The sequence below is a fragment of the Sprattus sprattus genome (assembly GCF_963457725.1).
Source record: "Sprattus sprattus genome assembly, chromosome: 10".
Lineage (NCBI taxonomy): Eukaryota > Metazoa > Chordata > Actinopteri > Clupeiformes > Clupeidae > Sprattus > Sprattus sprattus.
Genome location: NC_137908.1, coordinates 16,686,222 through 16,713,823, shown reverse-complemented (window position 1 = coordinate 16,713,823; position 27,602 = coordinate 16,686,222). Strand labels below are relative to the sequence as shown.

The window sequence follows — 27,602 nt, the reverse complement described above, 5'->3', positions numbered from 1 at the left end:
GAGAGGCCTTTGGGGGTGCGGGGTGGACCGGAAGTGAGGGCACCAACAGCTGGCCATGCCATCCCTACAGGCCTCTCCTGCAAGCTCTCAAACTGGATAAATTCAAGTCTTCATCTCAATCAAATGAACACACTTCACAGAAAAACAAAAGCACCACACGGGTACCACCCCCACTAGCTGTTTTCCTCTTATGTCGTCTAAAGTAGCTAGTAGCTGAGAGACATGCTGCCATTTAGGCTGATGACTTTACCAGCGGGCATCAGCAGACTCTGGCCAAGATTTACACTGAAGTGAGCTGCCTTAAGGGCTGTTGTGCCATTTTTGTGTGAAACCAATTCAGTGTAACCCCCCCCACCCCCCCCAAAAAAATAAATTCAATCAGTTGAGAATACGACTTTGTTGGTTTCAGAAGTTTTCATTTCAGGTTTAAAAAACAGAAAAGCTGTCTTGGTCATATACAGTTTTCGGTGTTACTGTGGCAAAGCATTTTTATGGTAGCTTTCATTGGCCCCTAAATTATTTTTTTTCCAAGTTCTGCTCAGTATATATTCTGATAAAGTACCACCTTTTGAGAAAAACAAAAATATGCTTATTTCCCTACAAAATATTGCACATTAGAAATTGCTGCAAGCTTTGTTGATTAATTATTGTATGTAAAACCCTTCCCTCTGAGAGATATTGGTAATTGTTAACAGAGTGGTCAAACACATTTTACATTTTCAATACAAAAGGCAAATGTGATTTTAAACAAAATAGAATAAACATAAAATATATCTGAATACCATAAAAAAGAGACTACCTCCGAATGTAATAATAAAGACTGCTACTTTGACAGACACATTGTGTTTCACAATGCAGCATTCCCGTGTAGGAATGTGCCCCGTGTCTACATGTGGTGTTCTTACAACCATCTATGTATTGATGATCGATTCTTATTAAAAAAAAAAAAAAAAAAGAGAGAGAACATGCTGATATGATGTACTATGTTCAAGAGTGGACTGAAATTAATAGCAGAGATATGGTGGTCTGAGGGAGTGTGAATAGAGAGTTAAGGGTGGGTCTGGGTCTGGGTGTGTGTTTCTAACCATGGACAAGTGATTTTGATTAAGGCTCTCATTGACATGTTCGGATTATGGGCAGTGAGTGAAGCTGCTCTGCCTGAGCTATGTGTGGGATGGGAGGACAGGGCAGAGCAGAGTAATGTGCTGCTAGTAAGAGTTAGTGTGATGGAATCGTCTGATCTTGCGTTGCGGGTATCGCGAGGTGTAAACACTACGTGGCGAGGAGAAAGTATAGGGCTTGGGGGGAGGGGTTTTTCGCAGTAGTGTCCTTGTTGGCTGCCGTCCGCCGTCACTGTGAGATTAGTGCACACATAGACAGGACATCACGGCAGCCTGGCAGACTCTGATAGTGTTGCCTGGCCTCAAGCTGGATGTAGTTAACACCAGCTCTTGGGTACGACAAACATCATGGATAGCAACACGTAAAACTAACTTTACCATACACAGACAACTCCACAACATAAAGATATAGTATGTAACTGTGTGGAGGGAGATAATAGTATGTTTTACAGCTACACCAACATTACTCTTAAAACACAACATATGCTTAGTTGAATACTAATACCCAAAATATATTTATATACGGTCCTTTAGTATATTTGCTTATTAATCTGTCCACCCTCAAAGAAAACCAGACTACGTTAACCCATTATTTACAGAAAGGAAGAAAAAACTGAAAAAAAAACTTAAACATTTACCACTCTATTTCCAAGGTACTGTTGGTGACTGAGGCCAAGCCTTAAGCTGAATACAGTCACAATACTAATAGCAATGATAATTATTATTATAATCATAGAAATATAATAATAACATTATGATAAAAATATTAAAAACATGGACAGAAAAAAACTACATATAACTTCCTCCATAGAAAAAAAAAAGAGACTCCTAGTGCAGATACGTAGCAATGTAAACCTGGTCCTACGACTATTTCAGAGTTAGCAAATATATATACCGTTATATATATATATTTATATTTTTGTGTATATATATATATATATATATATAACATGGAAAGTGGGTCATATTTTTTTTTTTTTTTTTTAAATCCTCTCACAGAGAGCGCTCACATCATGGTTTCTACAATGGTATGGGTGGGCATCATTAAGCCATTGTTCCCATTAGGGTCCAGAGGGTTGGCCAGCTCAGGGGCCTTGGTTCGGTATTTAGCCGGGCAGGAACTTGCACCTCCTCTAACCGGGGCTGCCATCGCCTTTATCCGCTGTGTGGGAGAGAGAGAACGAGAGGGAGAAGAGGGAGGGCGGGAAACGGAGATTGTGTTATCTACGTTTCTTCACTTTGTGCAACTATATATCATGTGTTCCTGTTAACTGTTAGGAATTTCGAATTGTTGGGCTGTATTGAGCCATACGTATAAATAACTTAGGGTAAAAGTCTCTATCCGATTGATATATGTAAAAAATAAATACAAATGGTGAGGACTATGCCACAGGGAATTTGTGTTTATGATCACCTCGATCAGGGGCCCGTCTGACTGAATGATCTTGATCACGGCCACCATGGGGATGCAGATCATGGAAGTGAGAGCCAAAGTCCAGCCAACACCGATGGACCAGTCCGGATACTCGTAGACCTTGTTGTACGTCAAAGGCTTGTACTTGACCAAGGAGAAGATAAAGCAGCCCTGGTAAAGAGAGAAAGAGAGCGAGAGAGTGTGTGGGATTAAGTTAATACGGGACTCATCGCCAACACAGAACAGCACATGAAGGAATGTGGGAAGTTATTAAGTGTCTAGTTCTTCATTTCCACCGCAAACACAAATCCTCTGCTACATTGACAGATTAGTGCAGCTTATCTAAACGGACTAGGCAAACATGGAACAAGGACAAAAAAAGCCTCCACATAGTTTCTAAGTTAAAGTGATTTATGATTTGACAGACAAATAGTGAGTGAAGAGCAGTTTTTTTTCCCCCTTTCAAATAAGGGAATAAAAGGGGATTAGTCTGGGAAATTCAGCTGCAAAGGTTACAAAATAGCTATACAGATTAATCCATGTGCAAGGATCAGTTTGCCATTTTCTGAAGAACTCAAGAGTAACTAAAGAGGAACTCTGAGATTCAACAGGGAACGACAGAGAGATGATTCACAAGCACCTTTAGGCACATTTCTTGTGCAACCGCCCAACCCCCCATGACCCACCCCCATCTCATGGCTGCACAATGAGCAGAATATATACGTAATCCCGAAGCCATGCTCAGATCTGGCCACAGCAGGCAGATGGTCCATCCATCTGGAGCGCAACGAGCAAAGTGTTGGATTTTCTCGGCAAATCCGGCATGGAAGAGGACAGTTGCGTAGCATTTTTTGGCACACAATCTGGGGGGATGGGGGCTAAACAGAAGCAATCCAGGGCCTAAGGGACAATGGCAATGTGTAGAGATAATTTATAGGGCTGAGAGGACTAATCTGTACACCTTTTACCTTAACTTGAAATACGTTGAAAAATTAAATCATGGATTAACCTAAGCCGCGGAAGTCTCGAAATGTCAAGCCGTTATAGTCCCCCCCCCCCCCCCCCCCTCCTTATATCAATGAATTGATATCATTCATTATCGGTGCTTGCGGTGATCCTGGGATGACAAATCTGGCCACACTAAACTTGAATCTTGAAACTTGAAGGAAGACAGATTTGGTCAGATTTTTGTCCCACTTCAGATTCAAGTGATGTAGTAGAAGGTACAAAGGTCTTTTGAATGCGATCTGCAACTAACTACCTGTGTTTGTCTCCCAGGACAGACATTATGGGGATGCTGCGGACATTTTGGGACATTTCTATTTCAGACACTTACCACACAGAGGGTAGGGGTGATGATAGTCCAGCTCCACTTCATCCAGGGATTTGGTCGATAGCCAATCATGTCCTCAATCGCATCATAGAAATTATCAGCGCCTAGCAAAGCAAAGGAGGGAAGCATGTTATCGCCTTATGCAAGTACAGACAGCAATTTAATATTAAACCAAATGATGTTACATGGAAATGTAAAAATGTATTGGTTAAGTTGTATTTGATTATTTGTTGTACATATGTTCTTATGTAACAGCCACCACCAAGCAATGATTTGAAACTGCGTAATAATTAAGCCCTTAAAGATATTTTAAGGTCACATGACTCTAGGTTTCATACTCCACCACTTGATCACTAGTTGAATAGAATGGTGACCAAAAATGATTAATGAGAAGCTGAATATTAGATCATCACCTCGATGATCTAATATTGGCAACATCAGATTTGTAACATATCTAAAGATCCTAGGCGATTCACCTAAGTCTCTCTTCATTACAGTTTTGAAAGAGTACATTCAGTCATTCTATAATGGACATTATACGGCCTTAAACTATTCTATCTCGGTGGCTACCCTCACAGTGTCTTCTGAGGGTCATGGAAACTTATATGATAAGGGCATGCAGGTACATGTTGATCCTGTTTTTTTTTTCAGGAATGAGGGTTTTTTGAAACCCAGCACCTGGCACGGTAGTTTTGCCATTATGTAAAGTGGAGTTTACAAGTAAGCCTCAACCCAAGTTTTAAAAACACAAACGAGCTGGTAGACATGGCTGTTCAGTTCAATAGGTTCATCCTTTCAGTTCAATAGGTGGCTACCAAAAGGGGTTTTGTGGATTTGACATACACAAAATGTCAAGGTCTTTTAATCCAATTGAGGCTGTAAGTTACTGTGGTGACTGCAGTCATTACGAAGCTGCTGAAGTTCCACTTGTTATGACACCAGGTTCAAACTCAGGTTAGGAAAGAAAAGCTGCTTAGACAGAACTATACACACTGATGTATTATTTTGTGATATATAAAGCACTTACCATAAACCCAGGCTACAGCAATACATTCAAAGAATGCAACCCACAAAAGGCACACACCACTGGCTGCATAGTAGTCAAACAGTTGAAACACGTACATGCCACCCTATAGAAGAGAGACAGAAAGAGAGAGAGAGAGGTAGTGAGAGAGAGAGAGAAAGACAAAGAGGGAGAGAGATTCAGTGTTGTTAAAATTCCACACATGGGCACAGTCTTTATGAGAGGGACAGTGAGTGTCTGTGAGAAACCACATCTATCTGAGTGTGTGTGGGGGTAGTTGAGCCTGAGGGGGAGGCTGACTGAACAGTTCCTTCATTTATCCTCAAGATGTTCCACCACAGTGAGATTGAGGGAGAGAGCGAGTGGGAGAAAGACAGAGGGAAAGACAGGGAAAGAAAGAAAGAGACGCAGACGGAGAGGGAGAGAGGGAGCACGCAGAGGGGGCAACTGGAGAAGTGATGTCACGGAAAAAAAGAAGGGGGTTTAAAAAAAGATAGCTAGAGAGGGGCTCTCCCTGTGAGGCAGAACCACAGTGGCCGAAGGGGACACAAAGGCGACACAGAGGGCATGGGACGTCCATGGGAGACCAGGGCACAGGGCACAGGGCAAAGGACAGCCTGCAGATGGGGAACATCTTAAGAAAATAGGACCACCAATTTCCTAGTATAGCTCCCTGAAACATCACTTGCTCAGCTCCCTAAAAACATTGAGCTAGACCTGCCTGGGAGCTGCAAATGGGGCAAAGTGAGAGAAGGAGGAGGAGGAGGAGAGAGGTAAGAGGCCTGTGACAGACAAGAGAGAAGCAAAAAGCACCCAGGGTGCCTGGCACCAATAACTGGGCTATTCTGGACTTTGGCTGTTGACTGATGCCCTGGCCGCCTTTCAGAGAGCAAAGGAATAGCCTGACTCAATATAGCGGCTCGTGCGTCTGGGCCAGCATCAAAAAATAGCACTCAAAATGGAGGGGTGGGGTGTGTGTGAGTGTGTGCTGAGACATTCAAAACATGAGTGGTGTTTGCGGTTGTAATGGTGTGTCGTTGCTTGCATACTTACTCTGGTAACCATGGTCAGGCCCAGAAGATAGCTCAGGAAACACACTATAGCTATGAAGATTTCCCGCCGGTATCCCTTCCTTAGGAAGGATGGATAGAGATCAACAAGAGAAGTGATCTGTCCTTCCACCTCGACAAACTGCAGGAAGAAAAGAAACAGACTGGCTAAACGTTGGCAGTATCCCAAACTGGTTGTTTTCTGATTACTAATAATATAACACATTAAACTATGTTATATAATGTTATAAAGTAATATAAATACAAGTAATATGAAAATATATATAACTCCTATAAATATATATTCACTAATATACTGATATAAACCAATATGAATACATTCATATTCATTCCTTCTTTCATCCAGTTCTTTCTTTGGCTATGCAGTTTGGAAGCACACTTCCTTAAATTTCTCCTTAATCTTCTGTTAAGGGGTAGCCAACCACTTAATCCCCCCATGATTCCAGGCACAAATTTACATAATATTTCCTTATAAATTCCCACCAAATTGCAGGTTTCTGTTTCACTGGTATTATCTCCCTGTAGCGTAGCCAGACATTTTGATTTAGGTGTGTCTGTCGGATAGAACGTGTGCCAAAGCAAAAAGTGATCTGTAGATCAACCATAGCTTTACTTTAAATACATACTTTACTATACTTTTTATTTAACTTATTTTAAGATCTAATTAAAACATTATTCAGAGTATTTGACAGCTATTCGTTTTGTTTGGTTGTATGGATAACAGGCTACTGGTTGTGTCTATTGTTGCTTAGCAACAAGTGATAGTTTCAAGAAGCATTATTTCTTCATTTAATACTACACGTATTTCTTCATTAATATTATGGCATGACTATGCAATGTCAAACCTGTCTTAAGTCACATCAGATTTTCTAATAGGAAGGGTAACCACACAATCATAAGATGGCCACAAACCTGGATGGCTCGTCAGACAGCTGTTGTTCCCTTTCTTGAATTTTATTTCTAGCTAGCTGACCTGACTCCTTGATCCGACACTGACCACCAATTGAATAGCATAGAGGCAGGACATGCACCAATGCCACCTCATGCTCATTACAAGTGATTATTAATTTAAATAGTGTAAGAAATAATAAGAAACAATATTACGTTTTTTTTACATTTTGCAGCCAATACAGTTTTTTTTACAGGGGCTTTTCTAGGAGCATGGCCCCCCTAGCCCCCACCATCTACAGATCTACGAAGGGAATATGTTCTTTTAGTACAGAATAAATACGAAAATATATAATTATATTTTATATAATGCATGAGGAAAACTTATCCAGACTAATTTAAGAAGATATTTGGGATATTTGTACATGGCCTACTTATTGAGATGCATTAACAAACTTTAGCGGCTCTCCAAGGGCATATTTGTGTTTGGTCTGCTAACGTTGAAGATAGGGCTGTAACGATATTGGATCGAACCGAGAAATCGCGACACTCTGGGCCACGAACCTGCATCGCGATGCGAGGAGGCAGAACCGCGACATGCCCTCAGCGGTCACGTGATACAAAAATTTTGGTTCGCTAGTAAGCCTACACGTGTGCTGTGCGCAATGGCTACCTCAGATGACATTTTAATCGGCCATTTGAATTGTTGGCGCGTGGTTGCCGGATTGTTTGTCGCTGAAGGACTGCTCTGCACGGAGAATAGAAGTGTGTGCGTTAATTGCTCCGTAGCTGTCTCTCCCTCTCCGGAGTTTTGGTTGCGGGTGGTCTAACGCTCCCTCAGAAGAAAGACGTACACTGCGTCGTGTTTTGACCACTGTTTTCCCGTACTTAAATTGTTTTGAGTTAATAGGCTGTGAGAGAGCCACCAGTACTTTATGTTACTTTCTTTGGATCTTTCTGTATTTTGTTTGTATGAATGTGTGTGTGTGCTTTCGTTACTTAACGGCCATCTTGTGATGTACGGGGTTACTGTGTAACCCTAACGTTCAGTTTGTAGTGGTTCCCAAGTGTGCGCATTGTGTGGAAGTGCATACCATAATACCTGGTGTAGTAGTGTGGCGGCTATTCACTAATGTGTGTAGTGTTCTGAAACATTGTAACACGTTTGATTGCTCTGGTTCGTGCGCGTGAGTTGGGTTATTCCAGATCTTATAGCTCTTTTTGGTGGGTGTGTTACTGTTGCCAGTAGCCTGTATATCGCGGGTAATCGTGGGTAACTATGATGGCAGTGTATGAGGGTGTGCGTGTGTGAGAACTGTTTTTGTCATGTCATTAAATACCAGTGACCAGATAAATATTAAACTACAGAAATAAAACGTTTTATTTTGCTAAACTCTTGCCTCCTCGATATTCATTCATTTGATTAGCCTGGGCCCTGTTCATAAAATACGTGGCAGTTAGGGTCTGTCACATTTGGCCATACACTGCCATCATAGTTTAAGTTATTCAAGTTATTTATGTGTTGTTTCCCTCATATTTTTAGGCTATGTTCAAGCCTACCTTTTCAGAAGTTTGTTGAATGTTTTTCAACAGCATTGCTTTGAGTAATAAAAACCTCAATATTTGGTTATAAATTGTTTCTTAATTTTTTTATAGCTCATACTTATTCTAATGTGAAATACAAAAATAAAATAATAATAATAATATCGTGGGGTGTATCGAACCGTGGGTCAAGAATCGTGATACGAATCAAATCGTGAGGTAGGTGTATCGTTACAGCCCTAGTTGAAGACATATTTTATTTCTATTTGTTTGAAGAGAACAATGCCAGCACAGTTTACATCCAACACAGCGTATTTTTTTTAGATCTTTATGAAATTCTGAATTCACAGCCTTGGTAAAATCCTAAATTATGCTAGAGCTTTGTACATGGTCAGACCTGAGCAACCATATAACATACAATATCTGCAGGTTATTAAATGCGGATGACTGTAGAAAATAATCATAGCAGCCAGAACGTTGATGCTAACTCTTGACAAAACAGCTTAATAGTACACACTCATTATTAAGTTGCTGGCTAGCTAGTTGTTGTTAGAAATAACAACCCACGGCAGGGACAAATTATATAAGTAGTCGCTATACCTAATTCACTCAACATAACAGATTCTCACTAACCACTATTTCGTTTTTTCCTTCTACCCTTCATATTGCCTGCACCTTTGTTTCAAATAGTAGGGCCTGACATATAGTTGCGTTTCACTGTGTTGTTAGAGCCTCCTAGCATGCTAATGTTATGGGGACCCTGTAGTTCTGGACATGTCATTGTAGTGTCCTGCACAAAAACATAGATTATCATTGCTCTGGGTTAGGGTAATAAGGTGTTCTCTGGGACCCCCTTCAAGCTGGGGACTGTTTACAAACTGCTGGCTGGGTGTGCCAGATTTAGATTTAGGTGGCACAAGCAGGCAACAACAGTGGCTACGCTAGTGAAAGCTCCCAAGAAATTCAGACAAAAATGATACACACTCCTCTCTGATAAGGCCTACAGTCCGCAACCTTTATACAGTCCGTGTGAACCCCTTTGATTTGATAAAATACACTCTGATGAATTCCAACAGGGATTCGGTTGTACTAGCAAAGCAGCAGTAGCCCTGAAATGAAAGTGTTGTAAGGACACTGGCTTTGCACAGTGTATAATTTCACTGTGGTTGAGAAATTGGAGACAACCTCTGACGCCAGCTTGAAAGGTATCCAAAACAAAGTGGAGGGGGGGTCACTAAACAAATGATCACATATTGCTTCACTGAGTCAACACATTTTTGTTGACTAACAGTGCTTAATGAAGCAAGGCTATCGTGACAAACTACGTAACTATGGCAACGTGATGTGTTGGTCTACACTTGCCCAAAACAGGCCAATGCCACATGGCACTCTTAACTTGTTTTTTAGCATTACATCTTAAAAATGTATTGTATGACTAAAATATTGTCTATTATATTTAGCTATTTGTCTTGTCATTTAATATAATTAATTACTTAACTGCTAAATGAACATATAATTTTTTGTTTGTTTTTACTACAAAATAATTCCAACGTGTTTACTGTCTCTAAATACATGTCAACAGTTTCTATATGCAGCAAAGAATCTGGACTAGGTTGGTTGTGTAATCGTAGCAGACATTCTTTCCCCTGCAGTAAAAGTCATAATTGGCATTCCTCTGCTGTACCCTTCCACCTCTGGACACATACCACCACATTTAGAGTGATGGCCCTTTCTCCAAGTGACTTTTCTCAGAGGAAATAAACAAGCCAGTGACACTTTGCTGAAATGGCTTTCAGAGCAGCGACAAAACATGTTTGATGATGGTGTGTTTCCCCTGGTAACCCGACCCTTGACTTTGACACTGCTGGCACTGTGTGGGGTTCTGCCACTTGAGCTACAGTAACGCCCTGTCTGTTCTGTTTGTATTATACAGACTGTAAACAAATGACCCTCAAGGGCATTCTGCTGGCCTTTAATCCTCAGATGCCATTTATTAATAGTATAAATAGTATGAATACCATATGTACTGACCTTCTCATTTTAGTGTTGATAGATTCTAGATGTGGTGAACATGCATGTAGTCTACATCTCAATTTGTTGAGGTTGGAAACTCTGAATGTGTGTCCTATGTATGTATGTCCATTATAATTTTACATCCATATATATATGTATATTTGATAGTATCTTTGACGTGGTTCAACAGCAACTGACCTGACTGTCGAGCCCCAAAAGCAGAAGCATGATGAAAAAAAGGACGGCCCAGAAGGTGGGCAAGGGCATCATAGACACAGCTTTTGGATAGGCGATGAAAGCCAAGCCAGGACCTAGAGGGGTAGAGGAGAGGGGGAGAGAACGTGGTTAAAAAAGAACAGTTTAGGCGACACATATTCACCTTGGTCAGTGCTAGGGTTAGGGTCAGGGAACAACTCTGAGCATGAAGTAAAGAGCATGTCAAATTGAGGGCCAAGTATATGCCGTCTATAGTGGAGGTGCTGGTAAGATACATACTAATCACATTATGCATACTAATAATGTGTTGTGGGACTTTTTCATTCCTTTTTTTTCTCTTTGCTCGTTTATATTTAGCTTGCACCATAATTCAAATATGATGTGAGAATGATATGACTAGTGCTGTGTGCTGCATAACAGTATCAGGGAACAGGAGGCAACATACTAATCGCCTCTTCTTGCCAACATTGCAACTTCTTGCAAGCGTGGCATGGAAGAACCTGTTTGATAAAAGTTTAAGACACAAAACAGCGAAACAGCAAATGGACAGCACTTAGCGTTACAGGAGAATTTAACATAGCGTGACAACATAGCGTGTTGAGGCTAGAAATAGTCTCTTTCAGGATCAAGATAGGAACCAAACATAACTCGGCCTCCAAACCAAGAGCCAGTACCACCCCCTCCAAACTAGAAACAAATACTCATTGCTTACCTTTATACACTTAAGTTTGATAATGCTATCAACACAGCCATGAACTGTGCAAATAAGGGGCAAATAAGGGGCAAACAACAATACAAACATTTCAAGCAAGCCAAAGAGCACCAACTGAAGTACAACTGATTTCTGTGCAGCGGTAGTTAACTCTGCACTACGCTCTCTTCATCAAAACAACAAGACGAAAACAGTAAAAAAGGGAGCCAGTGAATCTGGAACTCAGAAGAGCTGTGAGTCCTAGAGAGCAACTAAAGCCCTTCTTTTAGCAAACCCCAAAAGTCTCCCGTGGAGGCCCAGACAGAAAACAAATGATAAAATAGAGCTTAAAATATATAGAGAGAGCATGCTGAATGATTGAGTAAAGGAGAGACATCTTGAGACCTTTCCAAATAGTGTGTAACAGATCCAATAGAGTTCTCCATGGACAGATGCCAGATGTTACTGCTAGCTGTTGTGATTACAACATGGACCCAAAGATAACCAATCACGAGCGCAGTCGCAGGTTCAGCAGAGAACTTCAATGATGAGCGGTTTCTTAATTTTTGTTCTATTTCTTGGCACAAGATGCTCCAGTTTATAAAACTTATTTAGCTTCACTCTACTGGTGAAAACGTTGATTTAAGCAGCCCTCATTCGTCCCAGAGTGTCAGAGGAAAACTACATCCCGGCACATCGCTAACTGTTAGCTCTTCAGGTCAGGCGAGATCCAGTCACCAGTGCTCTTTTTTGCAGCGTTTCCAGGCACGTTCTCTGGACAGTTCCACAGATTGGCCTTGTGAATCCAGAAATAATTCCACTTTCCCTTCCTACCTTAGATAGTACCCAAATTCACTTCACCCTAACTCTGCACATTGTATTGAGCTTCCACGTTCCACATTTGAAAGTCGAATTCTAAATTCTGCACCGGCTTTCATTTGTTTCGTTTTGCAACGTAAGAATTGTTTTGCTGTTCCAATTTCAATTTGTCATCTATTTCACCAAAATCTACTTGTTTGTTTGAAGTAACAGCGCCCACCATCACTGCTACTTTAACCCTCGTACCTGACTCTGCCACATCGGCAATGTCCACCCCTTGCTCTTGTGCCATGAAGCCCAGGACGGAAAATATTGCGAAGCCAGACACAAAACTGGTTCCCGTGTTCAGGCCTCCCAGCAGCAAACAGTCCCTAAGTCACACATATGTCATGGAGGTTGTTAATTTACACACATGGAACCTTAGGTTCCCAGCTTTCTTTTTTTCACTGGACTACATGCCCCTCAGAGGCCCCCTGGACCCAATGCTCACCTGTAGCAGTTGTATCTGTACTTGTTGTAGCTTCCCAACGATGTCATTGCCCCAAGGCAAATGGCATACGAGAAGAAAATCTGTGTGCCTGCATCAATCCAAACCTATGAGGGATAAAAAAAAAAAAACAAGGGGTGAGTAAGAAGCACTGTTTCTATAGAAAACTGGACAGCGAATTCTTGCCCTCAACAACAACTTCTTGCGTAAGGTCTTCAGATGTACTTTCATAACTTGGACATTTGTTTTTCATGTTAGCATGTGCCCGTATTGGACTGCTAGACGATGATTTGAGATTAAACTATCACCACACAGCTCCATTTTGGAGCATGACACTTGAACTTGATTAATGGGCCAAGGCTGAGGTGTCTCTATAAAATGATATAGGGGGGAAGGACAGGATGGGGGCCAGGGGGTTGCTGTGATACTGAGTGTGGGCCTGGAGGGTAATCAGATACAGAGTAGTAGGTGTGTCTGTGGGGGTGGGGGAAGTAATCCTTACCTCTGGGTCCTCCAAACGGGTCAAGTTGGGGTACAGATAGAACATAATGCCCTTGGATGCCCCTGGTAGAGTGACGCCACGGACCAGGAGAACAATGAGCATGAAGAACGGGAAGGTGGCAGTAATGTACACCACCTGAGGGGAGAAAGAGAGAGAAGGAAAGAGAAAGAGAGTTAGAAAAGGAGAGATATAGTACAAGAGTAAGAGGGAGAGAGAGAGAGAGAGAGAGAGAGAGAGAGAGAGAGAGAGTGAGACATCATACATGTGTCAAACAATGGCTGCTTTTTATTTAATCTGAATGTAGTGGCTCATGCCACATACCGCAGCTTGAAACCTTCCTCGGCAGACTTTGTCTGGCTGACAGTCTGTTAGTGTCTGTTTACACTGTAAAGCCATGTGACCAATAGAATACAGTGGAATGGCTTAAGTCTTAACCCTCAAGAGCCACAATAACATGGTTGGGGCAGGAGCAGTAATTTAGTGAAACACCGTTCATTATCGTGTCTGGCCACAAATAGCTGTCGAGCTCCGTTTTATTTGCTCTCCAGCCATAGCTACAAATCATCAGAGAGGCGTCCCATCGCATTACATAATTCGACACGAGTTAAAATCTGTGCTACATAAAACCGCCTTAAAGCTTGAATGAAAAGTGAGCAAGGAGACACCCTACACTCATTAGGCACTGCTCCTCTGTTCGGTCCTGTGCTCTTAACTCATGCAGCTGCGACAGTCATCTGGCTAAAGCCCCCCAGATGACTCACCACACTAGTGTCTAAGAAAGCTGCACCAAGGCCAAACAATCAATGCCAAAGGCTGTAAGCAACAAAATTAGATATATATCGGCCACAGTTCAACTCTGCAAGCAAATGGACATCTGTTTGAGGGCAGCGGGGTATTTAGGTGTGTGTCGTGTCTGATGATGACGTGAAAGATTGAGCTGATTGAGGTGTGACTGTGGTGGCCGTTTCCGGAACTGGAAGAAAAGCTTGTGTCTTTAGAGAGCAGACCATTTAGCTGTTGTAAAGGCTCATTGAAGTTGCCTAGAGATGGGCAAACTTCTTTTTATTGATCCACTGTCTCAAAAACCAATAATGCTTCATGTGTCTGCTGAGATATTTTTCTGAATCAGTCAAAGTTGAGAAATGGTTAAACTTGTGGAAAGAAATTAAATCTGAAGTAGGCCGTGCCCACAGGCTTTCCTCATAAACTTTACCCCTCCTAATGAGACAAGAGTAACATGACACCTATTGAGCCAAATTCCTCCAATATGATTCCCTCACCAGACTACTAGAGTCTCATGTACCAATAACTAACCAAAAGTTGGCAACCTACTGTCCAGTAACATAACAAATCCATTTTAAAAGACTAGACTATGAAGTGGTACATTTTGGTTGCCAAGGGTTGAGTTTTGCTTAGCTTTGCTTTGGGGTGTGACTTTACCAAACATCAATCTTGGAAGACTCACCTTCCCGGTAGACTTCACACCCTTCCAAATGCAGAAGAAGCAGATGATCCAGACAGCCAGGAGACACAAGGCCAGGTCCCACTTAATTTCCCCAATATCCTCGATACCTCCAGAGATGTTTAGGACATTACGCCTGTAATCAGAACACACACGCACCAACAACATTGTTAGAGTTAATGAAGCAAACAGATATGTCTTTTTTCAGAGGGGGGTTGCACTATGTGCAGTTTTTCTCTCCCCATCTCTCTCTCTCTTTTTCTCCCTGTCGAGAGAGAGAGAGACAGAGTGAGAGAGAAAAGTACACCCTTAGTTTATCTAACGTCAGAGTCACACTTGAGTAGATGCTTGAGAGGACACAAATGAATACAAACACTTCGACATGATTGAGCAGAGAAGGAGGTAGACAGGAAGAGGGAAAGAGAGGGAGAGGGGGAGGAAGGTTTACAGTCCAGTTCCTGCTCTGGCCGGAGCTAGCCAGAGTGTCTCTTCTATGGCTGGTCTGTCACTCCCCTGTCTAAACAGCCAGGTAAACATGACCCAGCAAATGTGCCACTAATCCAAACTTTGCCAGTGAACCAAGCAATGAGGGAAAGGAGGCAAGAATGCATTGAAGGGAGGGAAGGAGAACAAAAGGACTGCCACTCACTCCCAAAACTCGGTGACGGGGGAGGTGAAGTTGGTATAGTTGGCGGCCAGCCAGAGAGTCTTGTTCTTGCGTAGGGTGTCCTCCACGCAGTTCGGTGTGTTCCAGGGCTGGTTGCACTTGGCCCAGGGAAGCTCTGGCTGGAAGCACTGGAACAGGTAGTATAAGCCCCAGGCCAGGATCACGATGTAGTAGATGTTGAGCAGTGAGACGATAACGATTGAAGCATAGCCGATACCTGTGTAGAGAAAAAGGGTTTTAAGCATTTTGCTCTTATCTGATCTGAACAGATTGATCAGCTGGTCCATATCCTCCCTGCATATTTCTATGGTATGATGCAGATGCGGTGGACTCTGGGGTAGATCTGGCTCTGATCGAGCACGGGTTTGTAGATATTGCTAGATAATCTGTTAATTACTTCAGTCTGGTGCTATTTTTTAAAAGCTAATGTTACCCAAGAGATATTGTTCAATAACTAATGCTAGTTGTGATGCTGTTAAACTTAAGTTTGGGATCAGACGAGTCATGTCACGGTCACAAGAAAACACTGTGTACTGCGAGCTCAATCAACTTTAGCATCTTTCAATTCTTTCTATACTTTTGATTCATTGCAGTTTAAAGGGCTGCTTGAAGTCTGTGTATGTATCTGTCTACACTGGGCCAACACAGGGGGGGAAAGGTCTAATTAATCATGGCGTGTGGTGGCTAAGGCTATGTATGTATTTGGGTGCATTGGGCTGACACAGGGGTGGGAAGGTCTAATTAATCATGATGTGTGGTATCTGCCAGCTGCCTGTGTTTGTCTCCATCAGCAGACGCTGCTCTCTGCTGACAGGCAGCCGTTTCAGCCAGCCCGACAAACTAATTAACAGCTGCCCGCACTCCCGCTCAGGTCCCCGCTCACACTTCCACTGCCTGGTTATTTCCACTCCACTCCCCACCCCTGCCCTGCCCTGCACAGACCCTCTGTACAAACAAACAGGTCCACAGGTCTGCCCTTGGTGCTCACCTGAATGAAAATGCAACTAGCTGCTAAGGAACCAACCGCCCAGTCAACTCAGGGTTTAACCGGTTGCTGACACCTTGAGAAAACGTCAATTTATAATTGGGACAACCCTGTGAGTGTGTCTCTCTCTGTTTGTGTATGTTTGTGTGTGTGTGTGTGTGTGTGTGTGTGTGTGTGTGTGTGTGTGTGTGTATGGGTACCGGTGAGTGAATGTGTGTTTGAGTGTGTGTATGATTGAGAGAGTACACACATACGTGCATGTGTGTGTTTTGGGGTGGAGACAGGAAGGAATGTGCTTTTTCTAAGCAGTTGGGTCTTATGCTAGTCACTGATACACAGCTTATTTGCATTTGCATTTCCTACTCGTGTTAACATGCCGTCTCCTTCTTGGGTCAAATATCCCTCTGCCATCCACCTCTGAGAGGTTTTGCTGTTGCGTGGACGTAAGAGTTGGGAGTTGGGACCAGTGTATTTTGTTGTTGTTTGTTTGTTTAAGAAATATATCTCTGCTTTTCGGGTCAAACATGCTGGCCCTCAACCTTGTAACACTTTTGCTACTCAGTGGCCACAGTATTGGACCTCTGTAATGTACTGTAAGTGTGAGGTGTGTGTGTTTGTGGGTGTGTGTCACAATATCACCTGCGTTTTTTACATGTTGTAAAATATGCCTTGCTACATTAATACAGCACATAGTTTTTGCAGCTTATGTAGTCCATGTTAGGAAAGAGAGAGAAAGAGAGAAACATAAGACGCTTAGAAGTTTGGAAATGTGAATTCTTTACGTAAATCATTAAAGGTGCTGCGGAGATCAAATACTTCTGTAAAGCCAATAAAGCTAATTTGCACTGAAGAGACAGAAACAGACAGATAGAGAAAGAGAGAGAGAGAGAGAGAGAGAGAGAGAGTGAGAGGGAGAAAGAGAAAGAGAAAGAGAGGCCAGACAGAAAGAGAGAGACCAGTCAGAGAGAGAGCGAGAGAGAGAGACCAGTCAGAGAGAGAGCGAGAGAGACAGAGAGAGAGAGAGAGAGAGAAGGAACAGACAGAGAAATTGGTAATGGGCTCTGAGAAGAGGTGCAAGGGGGAGAGGGTAGTAGAGGGTTACGTGTGGATTTTCAGGGCTGTGGAGTGTTCATTGTGGATTTTCAGGGCTGTGGAGTGTTCAGTGTGGATGTTCAGGGCAGTGGAGTGTTCAGTGTGGATGTTCAGGGCAGTGGAGTGTTCAGTGTGGATGTTCAGGGCAGTTGAGTGTTCAGTGCGGATGTTCAGTGCTCACCAGTAAAGATTGGGCAGAGTTTCTCCCAGCAGGTGATGCCACCCTGGGAGGTGTACTGGCCCAGGGCCACCTCTAGGAAGAAGACGGGCAGGCCTCCTCCGAACAGGAAGATGGTGTACGGGATGAGAAACGCACCTGTGGGGGTTAGGGAGGGGATGTTTTGATGCGTTAGCTCCAAGTGAAACAGGATATTAAGCCTGAGCATGAGTGGCTGAGCCGAGAGCGTGGTTATTTCAAGCCAGTTGCATACATGCTGATTTCATGAAGATTCCTGTGAACAGTTGCAGCATTGCTAACTGAAGAGGTCAGATGGTGTAGCGCTTGAATGAAACAAGACACCCACATATTGATGGCTCTAAACAGAATTAATCTAACACTGCTGTAATTACACTAATGCTAAGAACTGGAGCAACACACAACAAAAGAATGTTTGGTTTCAACCTTGATGCAGTCCCTACAAACACTTGGCCTGTGGGAGAAAACCTAGTGGGTAAATACAGATTACATAGACTTTTACGTTCAGGCAATGGAAGGCTTAGTCTATCAGGCTTTGTGCCTGTGCCTGGACAGGTTGTGTTATTAGGTCTCTGTTCACCCTCCTGTTGACCATCCTAGTTTATTTTCCCTAAACAAACAAACAGGCTCACCTCCACCGTTCTTATAGCAGAGGTATGGGAAGCGCCAGACGTTGCCTAAACCGACGAATCCACCGGCGACGGACAGAAGAAAGTCGAGCTTGCTGGCCCACTTCTCCCGCTGAGGGTGATTCCCCTCGGCCTCGTCCTCCGGCCGCGTGCCCGGGCTCTTCCCAGGAGAAGGCTTCAAAGTGTCCTTGTGGAAGTCTTTCAGACATTGGAGCTTTTCTTTTTGTGCCATGCTAAGAGAAAAGAGAGAGAAGGGGAAAGATAATTTGACGTTTAAAACCCTTTATCTAAAAAAGCAGTTGAAAACCATTGCAAACACTAGGTGAAAACAAGCCTCCCAAAGACATTAATGGTGTCGTGCCCCCCCTCCTTTTCTCCCTGAACCGAGAAGGATAAAGACAGAAAAAGAAAGGGAAGGTGGAGGAAGGGGTCAGTGCCTGGATGGGGGCAAAATGGAGATCGGGACAATGAGAGGCCCAAATCCATCTGTGTACATCAAAGCGACGGGAAAAAAGCCTCAGTAAAAGATTAAAGACATCCTTGATGTTTATATTGGTTGAACTGTCATGAATAATGAGTTTCTTTCATCAATATGAGGAACACACACAACAAAAAGAGAAAAGGCTTGTTTAGCAGAGCGCGGTGTGGTTTTAACGCAGGAAGTCTCTCCAAAACTGTAACCGAGTCAACTTAGAGTGAACGCTGTACCAAGAAAAATCCAGTGAAGACTATTTAAAGACGTCTAAAAAAAAAAATGATTAAACAGTCCACCCAAAACTTAGTGATTTCACATGAACATTTACTATTAATGAGCAGGGTTATCATTAACATCGACCATCTCGTGTTGCTGGCGCCCACTGGGAATGGCTGCTTGTTTTTATTTCATTAATGTTTACGCTATCACATCGCCATTCCAGGGCAGGCTTGTTATTACAGGCCAAAGGTGGTGTTTCAGAGGTGCGGCCAAAAACAGTGACGGCCGCTCCCTAGCAATGGCGTCGCCCACCAAAGACATGCCTTGGCATCATAAACCCTAAACTACTGCCTACAGGGTGGGGGTGGGTTAGCACTTTTAGCACAGTTGTCTGTTCCAAAGACCTATCACTCCGTTTCTCTCTCTCTCTCTCTGTAGCAAGCCAACTGAATTCAACACTAATATGCTTAGTTCTCTGATGTATTATGATACATGATCTATTATGCTATGTCTGATACGGAATATAAGATTTGTGGCCCTAGGCGTGTGTTGCCCTTTGGTCTAGCGCCTCCTGAAGTGGTGTAGGGTAAAAACACTTTATGGGCAATAGCTCAAAAAACATTTTGCCAATTATATGCGCATGATTGTTATGTCAAGCTAGCCTCTTGAAAGCACATTACCCTAGTTCATTATGATCCATTTGTGCCACCTCGTGAACAATAGTCAAAGCAAAAATCTAGCACTTCACTAGCCAATATCTTGTGATGTTAAGGTTCAATCTTCACGAAATTGAATCTCCTGCACCACTACCACATTCTTTAGACGCACAACAATGACATTTCGTCCATAGGAGGTGCTGCAAATGGCACATTTCGATATATCAAAAAACGCTTAAACCCCAATTTAGAAATGTGGTATGCTACTCTACTTAGCTACATTTTCTCCACGTTCCATTTGTCTCGCTTGACAAAATGGCCACCAACGGCCAATCAGAAATCAGCAGCCATTACATCCCTCTGTGAATGGGCTTATACACAATGGCGTATAGGAGACATTTACTGTTTAGGGTAGGTCACACATTCTGCTTGGACCACGACGACCTTGCAGCTATATTTCAACCTTCAAAATAGACTCCTCTATTCAAACATGTTCTTGCCTTAAAGTTATAATCCCACATTATAGATATGCATATTTTTCAACATTTTGTAAATGAATGCCAAGAACAGTTGTACAAGGAAGCACATACTGTTTGTGCAGCATACATGTAATTTTCACAAAATGCTCAAATTTTGTGAAGTCTCACTCATCCTCATATTCACTAGACAAGTCTAAAAACTGCCTATCAGTGAACAGCTGCCACATCCAGAAAATTATAGTTCCAGAAATGTTCATTCAGAATAAGACATACGGAATAACAAACGTTTTAGTCTATTGTTGCCCGAGACATTATCAGTCAAGATAAAACTTTTCTTGGAACGGAAAATATAATTTCACTTAATTCTTGCTCATTCTCTCACTTTCTGCAGTACGCATATTACGCATTGCTATGCGGTACGTCTAGTTTCCTCTCCTTTTAGGGTTACTGGTGGTGGCAGTTGGTGGGGGGGACGTGTTGGACAGAAACTCACAAACTCCGGTTGAGAACAGAGACCAGGAGGCCTCTGGGACATCAAAGCCTTCCTCTCCTCTGTCCCCTTCCTCTGTTCCTCCATCCACGAGCCCCGGTCAGCTTCAGAGCACACTTAATACTCATACCATTAACATTTACGAGGCAGCCGAGTGGAATCACAGTGGCTCAAGGCCAGCCGCTCAATCCGATCTGGGAGAACACCGGATCCCAATACCCTTGGTATCTTTAGAAGACTGTGCAATTATGTTAGCTTGTTAACCACCGTCTTTTTTTCAAAACACCATTTTAAGTTTTAATGACACTGAGGAGAAGGAAGGGTATCTTGTTGTGAACATGGGGTTAAAGAGCAAAGTAGAAGATTGATGAAAGACGTATCAACCTTATTCCGTGTGGCCACTACTTAAAGAGATAGGTTGGTTTGATCTTACAGTACGGGAAGCACACTCTCACTCACACAGTTCCATCCATCAGAAACAGCCGCAGTGGAAAAGTACAGAACCACATATTCAGGTCTTGTCCCCCTCTGTGCGGTTAAATCTGTACATTTCAGAGGCTTAGCAGCTTTCTATGTTCAAACACATTACGTAAGCTGGCGGAGTTTGTCTATGGCCGCCCCCCCCACCCGAGCCATCAAGTGCCGAACAATAACGGAACTGTTCCGACTGCTTTCACTCACCACACGAAACAGAAACAATCATTTTTCAAATAGTGCTTTCCCAAAAATATCCAGAGAATTTCTGAGAGACACAGAGAAGGAAAGAGCTTGAGGGAAAAATAACTTAAAATAGCACATATTTTACTGATTACTGCTGGCAGTATGAAACACCGCTCAACAGGAGCACAGGAATTTAAACAGTGGAAGAATTCGCAGCTCTCAAGAATAACCATGGCACTGAATTATCATTGCTGTTAAAAAAATAAACATCTCTTTTCTCTCTCTTGTTTTCATTTTCACACTCTTTATTTCTCTTTCATTTTCCCATAAACTCTTACTCTACCCCTCTACTCTCATTCGAGTCTCATTCTTTCTCTCTCTGCCCGCGGCTGTGTCACTTACATTTCCTTCATGGCTGTGCTGTGCTGTGCTGTTCAGTGTGGTGCTTCTCTCTCAGCTGTCACCATGCCTCTGTGCAGAGAGCCCAGGTGTCACTCTCACTCAGCCTGACAGTGGGTGCCGGGCTGCTCTGCCCCGCCTCCCTCGGCCTAAGACAATTAAATGCAATCTGCAGATTGGGCACAGGCTCTGAGCTCTGAGCCGAGCCAGGGATGACACAGGTGACAGTGGGAGGCCACGCCAGCGGACAGGAAATTTCCACTGTTGCCGAGGCGAGGTTGCACGGCGAGGGTGAGGATGAGACAAGCCGTTGTGCGCCGCCGCAGACGACGATGACTGAATCACTCGCCTCGCATGTATCACATGTGCGTGTATTCAACACGCACACTCTATCGCTTGTAACCGAAGACACTGACACATGCGCGCGCACACACACACACACACACACACACACACACACACACACACACACACACACACTTCCCAAAACAAGAGTGTGAGCCACAGCACAGCAATGTGCATCGCTGTTTTTCGTCCTCAGCTGTGGCTGCTGATAGCTGCTGGACTATTTTAAATGTATTGTTGTCACCCTACATGTCGGCCCACTGTCATACTATAACACTTGCTCAGAGACTTTCACTGACTGCATTATTTCAACCAGCAGAGGTCTCCAAGTCAAGAAAAAATAAATATTTATCTATGTGATATTACACTGAGGATTATTATTTTCCTTCTGATATCTAGTCACTCCGGTGCACTACACGGTTAACATCTGGAGCACATATTAAATATTGATGGTGGAAGGAGTCCAACCACAAATGAAAAGAGATTGCACTGTAACTGGTGAGAGCTTAAAAGCCGTCTCCAAGCCAGTAGCCAGTCAGAGACAAGGTCTGCTGGATTTGCATAGGCCCAAATGTACCCCCGCCACAAAAAGCCCTTTGTGAGCAAGTCACCAGCATTTCCTTTAGCCTACTGCCTTTGGCAGAGAGTGCAAGGACTGATAAAGGAACAATGAGGTGTTGTGCTGGCATGAACGTTTTTTGTTTTTTTTTGTCCATTTTTACCCGGGACGAGAAATGGGGACAACTGATCATATAGGTTTAAGTGACCTTGTCCTGAAGAGAAAGAGTGTGTCCAAATGTCATTTTGGCAGCAATTAGAGAAAAAAAACACAAACTAATTTTCACAGTGTTATGTGACTGAAAATAGCCACATCAGTACGGCCTTAAAATGGACTGCAGAAAGGTTTCTGTGCTCTGTCTGAAAGTGACAGTCCTGTTGTAAACATTTAAAACGTTCTCCATTTCTTAAGGGACAAAAGAAAATAGCGTTTTTTTCCTAATGGACCCCAGGCTCTCCTGTCTCTTCCAGAGATTCCCAGCTACAGTAAGCCCACTTATTTTACTGATACTTAAGTCACAACAAATCGGCTTCGTTGCCGGAGGGCTGCTAGCTAACATGACCCATTGAAGACCATCATGGCACTAAATACACACACATACACACACACTCTCTCTCTCTCTCTCTCTCTCTCTCACTCACTCACACACACACTTGCCTTCTCTCTCTTTCTCTAACACTCAGACACTTGCATTCTCTCTCCCCCCTCTCTTCCTCACTCACTCACTCACTCACTCACACACTCACATTCTCTCTCTCTCTCTGTGTCCCACACACACTCCCTCTCTCTCTCTCTCTCTCTGTGTCCCACACACACTCCCTCTCCCTCTCCCGCTCTCTCTCTCTCTCTCTCTCAGTCTCAGACAAATGTACATGTACACTTACTCTCGCTCACACACAAATGCGGGCTACACTCTATGTGGTCTTGTCCAACAAGAGACTTCAGGTCTAGAATACACGTGAGGGCACAGGCTCTTACATAATCATCCTATTTTAAGACCATGTACATTTCCTCAGGGTTTGCGTATTAAAAGGCCTTCCTCCTCTCTGTCCATGCATTCCACTGTATAGCCCGAGCCGTGCATTAGGGACTTTGTGGTTTGCAGTCCTACATGGGAATGTGAACCTTTGCCTTCATAACAAGACAAGAAGAATTTGTCTGGCCACTGCAAGGATTTGTGCAAATCACAAACATTTTACTTCTCTTTGCATGATAGCCAGAGGACAGATTGTAGCGTGTGGTTGCCCTTACGCAAATGACAAACAAACCACTGGATCTCTGCTTTTAATAAATACTGACACTACAATGGATTGTCAAATCTCCTACAGAAAAACATGCAATGCCTTAAACCAGTTGTGTACCAAGTGGTAACAGAAGACAGAATGCAGAGCAGGGCTAGAAACTCAAGCATCACTAAGGTTTAGGTTTAAGCTCTGATGTCTACGTGTGACTGGATATGAAGTATACATATGTAATCATATTTTACAACAACATCACCTTAAACCCTAAATGAAAAGTGGGTTAGTGGAACTACAGTGGTTAAAAATATACCATGAAAGTTATCTTAGCTCGGAAGCTTTTTTGTAGCAGTCAAGGAAGGCACAGGAGTTATAAAATATTGATAAAAGCAAAGATAAGTGGGCTATGCTCTGATTTCTAACTAAGGCTCCTGTCTGTACCTATGTAGAGAAACCAAGATAACTCCTGAGTCTGGTATGCGTCTGGTCCTGATAAGGCACGGATCTCTCAGGTCTGATTTAGATCAAGATGACATCCGGTCCAGAGGTAGGTTCTAGCGGGGACATCAAACCACTGTGATGCTAGCCTCCAATTTGACTTTGGCCTTCAATGGCCCAACAAGATTACACCAAGTGAGTTCCCACTGTTGTTTACCATCCCCGTCAGAAAGTCCCCTCTGGACTGAATGAACCTTGCGCAAACAGAAACATGAGTCTGTTTTTTTGCCACATTTATGAAGGTTACTGCCTTTCATAAACTGTTTCCGACGTACTTGTTTGGTCAAGCCAAGACACCAAAACCAAAACTAAGTTATTTAAGAAAGCCCAACATCAACTCATCAAGCAGCTCTGGCTGTGGTGAAGTCATAATGAACTCCAGTAAAGACATTAGGGTAACAGCTACACTATCGCTTTTTACCTGTATAGCTCAAGTAACTCTCCTGTTGAGGGTTCAAAGCAATCGGTCAATCACCAAACATACTTCCTCTACCAAAACACAAGTTACTCAGTATCACACACAAAAAAATTCCAAGTCATCAAGTAAAACAGATAAAGGAAGTGAAACTTGATGCAAAAGCAGCCACACCATTCTGTTTTTCTCTCGTTACCTGTCGTTGTCGGTCTCTTTCATGGAAAAAGGGGAAGAGGGGGAAACTGTCTTTCCACAGAGGTCCAGCTTGTCCGTCTTCAGTGGATATTGCTAGGTTACTTGGTAGGACATTCCACCACTACCATGCCAAAGCGACAAACCTAGGGCCCCAACTTCACAGTGGTATAAAAAGGGGAAGGGAGCCACCCAGAAGGCTTGGTGGTGGAGGAGGGGAGGAGTAGAGGAGGGAGATGCTGCTGGGAGTCGTGCTGAACAACTGATGCTCTCTGGCCATTTGTCTCCTCCACACAGTAACGTGAGCATCTTTCAGGAAGACTGCCTTACAATAGAATGAAGGCTGGCTGGCTGTCTCTCTGTCTGTCTGCCTGCCTGCGGTGCTACAGTAATTGCCAGAGTGCCCTACAGTGACTGTCAAAGGCATTCCACTGAAGCATAGTGATGTTAGTGACCCATTTTTTAAGGTATTTGCAATGTGGTATTGGTTATGATAAGACCTCAAAATGGACACAATTCTGTTAAGTCCAACACCTAAAATGTGGACATTTGAACCAATGTTGCTGGCTCTGTACCAGACTCTCAACATAAAATGGGACACGAATGGCATTGTGGCCATTTGGATGTCCACTCGTGTACTCTGACATGCTGTCACACTGAACCTGACAAAGATGTGCTTCACCTGCACAACCCTGAGCACTGCGATTATAATGAGGTAGTTAAGGAGCACATTCAGCCAGGCTTGTCACCTCACACTATGGATGTCTGTGAAAGCTTTCCAGTACCTAACGAGTCTTTAGTTCTCATCACTTCCCATGTGGCCATCAAACATTGTTTTGGTTGATGAACACATACACACAGTGGATGAACACATCACAGATCACAAGCTGCACATCTTTTCAAATACTCTTGAGCTTCTAAAAGACTGCAAAAGCTGTTGCAAATTGTATATGGCAAAGTGGTGGTGGTAGCTGTGGGGGTGGCTGTAGATGAGCAGTTCCTTTTCCTTTTAATCCAGCCATTAGCAACCTAAGCATGTCCGTGTCCGCTTTTCTGACCACTTCTGTGTTCATCTAAACTTGTTTCTTGATTCCAGCGGCAACCTGACAATTCAATACAGCTAATTCCTATAAATTAGGATTAATCCGTTTTTTCTTCCCACACCCATGTTTTTCCTACTAGCCAGGGATGAGATTTTGTCGATGCATAGAGGGGAAGCGCACGTTACACGACATTTGTATATGCATCAACACTTCCCCAAGCCACTTCCTCAATCGCACAAGAGACAAATTGAAACGTCGCTGATACGGCGAGGCTGTCACCATTTTGAATCACATAAGCCATTGTACGGCTATTTTTAACAGATATATACCCTCTTTCTAAGATAATTTAACTGACGCGCCTTGCTTTCCAGTTTTTAACCTTGCTTCACAACAACGTAATGCACATGTGTAAAAAAAAAAAAATTTAAAAAAATTGACAGCTGCCATCAAGAGTGTCTACCCCAGTCCTTCCACGGACTCTGCAGTTTACAAGGAAGAAACCTGAATTCAATGGGGAACAAAAATCGACTCCAACCAATCACACCACGCTTTATTAGATTACCTCCCATGTTCTTAAGTATTTTAAAAGGTAAAACTCAAAGAGAGGGCAACTTAAAGTAGACTGTAAGATATGTACTTTAGATAAATCCGTATGCCCACTGCTGAACTCACACGGATACAAAAGTTTACTGAGCGCCAATGATGAAAAACAGAAGCCTAAATGCTTCCATTTTGAGAAAAGCGCTGCGCACCAAGTCCAGGTGCGTGGAATCAGGCTAACAATAGCGGGCGTTGTTTCCACCTATGCAATGGAGTGCTACATGTAAGGAGCATAAGGAGTCGGGCTGCGGACACAGAGCAAGTCCTTAGGCACTTAATTTAAGTTTCTGTTTAGTTCTATACAGTTCTCCGTGTGTCAATACGAGAGAGACATATGAAAATGTCAAATCTTGCACAGCTTCCGCTAAGCATCGCATGTCACTGCCTACTGAAAGTGAAGATCATCTCAGCATCCCTGTCCGTTAGTTTCCAGACTTGACAAAAAGCCGGAAAACGCGTGTTGAAACACTATAATGTGTATATTATATGCATCAGCACTCGTGTCCTTTATACATATGACGTTTTAAGTAATCATGGAAAAATGGCATAAATTGATAATGACGTTTCCTGACAAACAATTTCACTCGAATTCTCACAAGAGCTCAACACAGGTAATTTACAGAGAGCAAACAATTGCGTGTCAAAATTGTTAAATGTATTTTAAAATAGACAAAATACTTTTCAAAATGAAGTCTTAAACACACATTTATCCTACCAAATACATTTCAATTATAAACTGGAACTGTGCCTCATTACCTTATTTGGTTTCCTTTTATTCCGTAGCAAGCAAGTTGTCCCTATTGTGCGGTGGCTCGGCGTTGAATAAGGGAATTACAGCAGTAAATTTAATTTATAATCTTTTCTTTCTGACCTTTGTCTCTTAGAATGAGTGAGCGCTAGACATCACCACGAGTGGAAAAACACCGGCCTGCCTCCCCGTGCAACAGGAGAGCGTCTCCTTAAAGAGACAGGTTCCTCTTCGCTCGGCCGCATGCGCATCTCTCTGCGTTCCCGCTTAGCGCATGTGAGCAAGCACGCATACATGAGAAATTCACTGAGTGGTCATGGAAAAGTACTTCACAGTCTCCGAGGCTTGAAATGCATCCAGTATTTTTTTTTTCTTTCAAGATGGTTACATTAGTCATTTCAGCACAGTGCTCTGCTGAAAGAAATGGTCTTGGGA

The 27,602-nt window shown here is 43.0% G+C and overlaps 1 protein-coding gene across 2 annotated transcripts; it reads right to left on the bottom strand.

Annotated features, from left to right (window-relative positions):
• Positions 1 to 379: 379 nt before the first annotated feature.
• slc6a6b (solute carrier family 6 member 6b) lies at positions 380 to 27,309 on the bottom strand. 2 transcript variants are annotated; one of them, XM_080846029.1, is made up of 14 exons: positions 27,176 to 27,309; positions 18,155 to 18,384; positions 17,508 to 17,642; positions 15,232 to 15,466; positions 14,586 to 14,718; positions 13,121 to 13,255; positions 12,622 to 12,725; positions 12,378 to 12,502; positions 10,604 to 10,716; positions 5,946 to 6,083; positions 4,896 to 4,998; positions 3,872 to 3,972; positions 2,536 to 2,706; positions 380 to 2,283 (listed from the first exon to the last, which is right to left on the bottom strand). In XM_080846029.1, the coding sequence occupies exons 2-14, from the start codon at positions 18,381 to 18,383 to the stop codon at positions 2,128 to 2,130; spliced, it is 1,878 nt and encodes a 625-aa protein (XP_080702155.1). In that variant the 5' UTR covers position 18,384; positions 27,176 to 27,309; the 3' UTR covers positions 380 to 2,127. The 2 variants fall into 2 exon arrangements, with proteins under 2 accessions (XP_080702155.1, XP_080702154.1); XM_080846028.1 differs by lacking the exon at positions 27,176 to 27,309 and adding an exon at positions 21,533 to 21,625.
• Between the last annotated feature and the right edge of the window lie 293 nt (positions 27,310 to 27,602).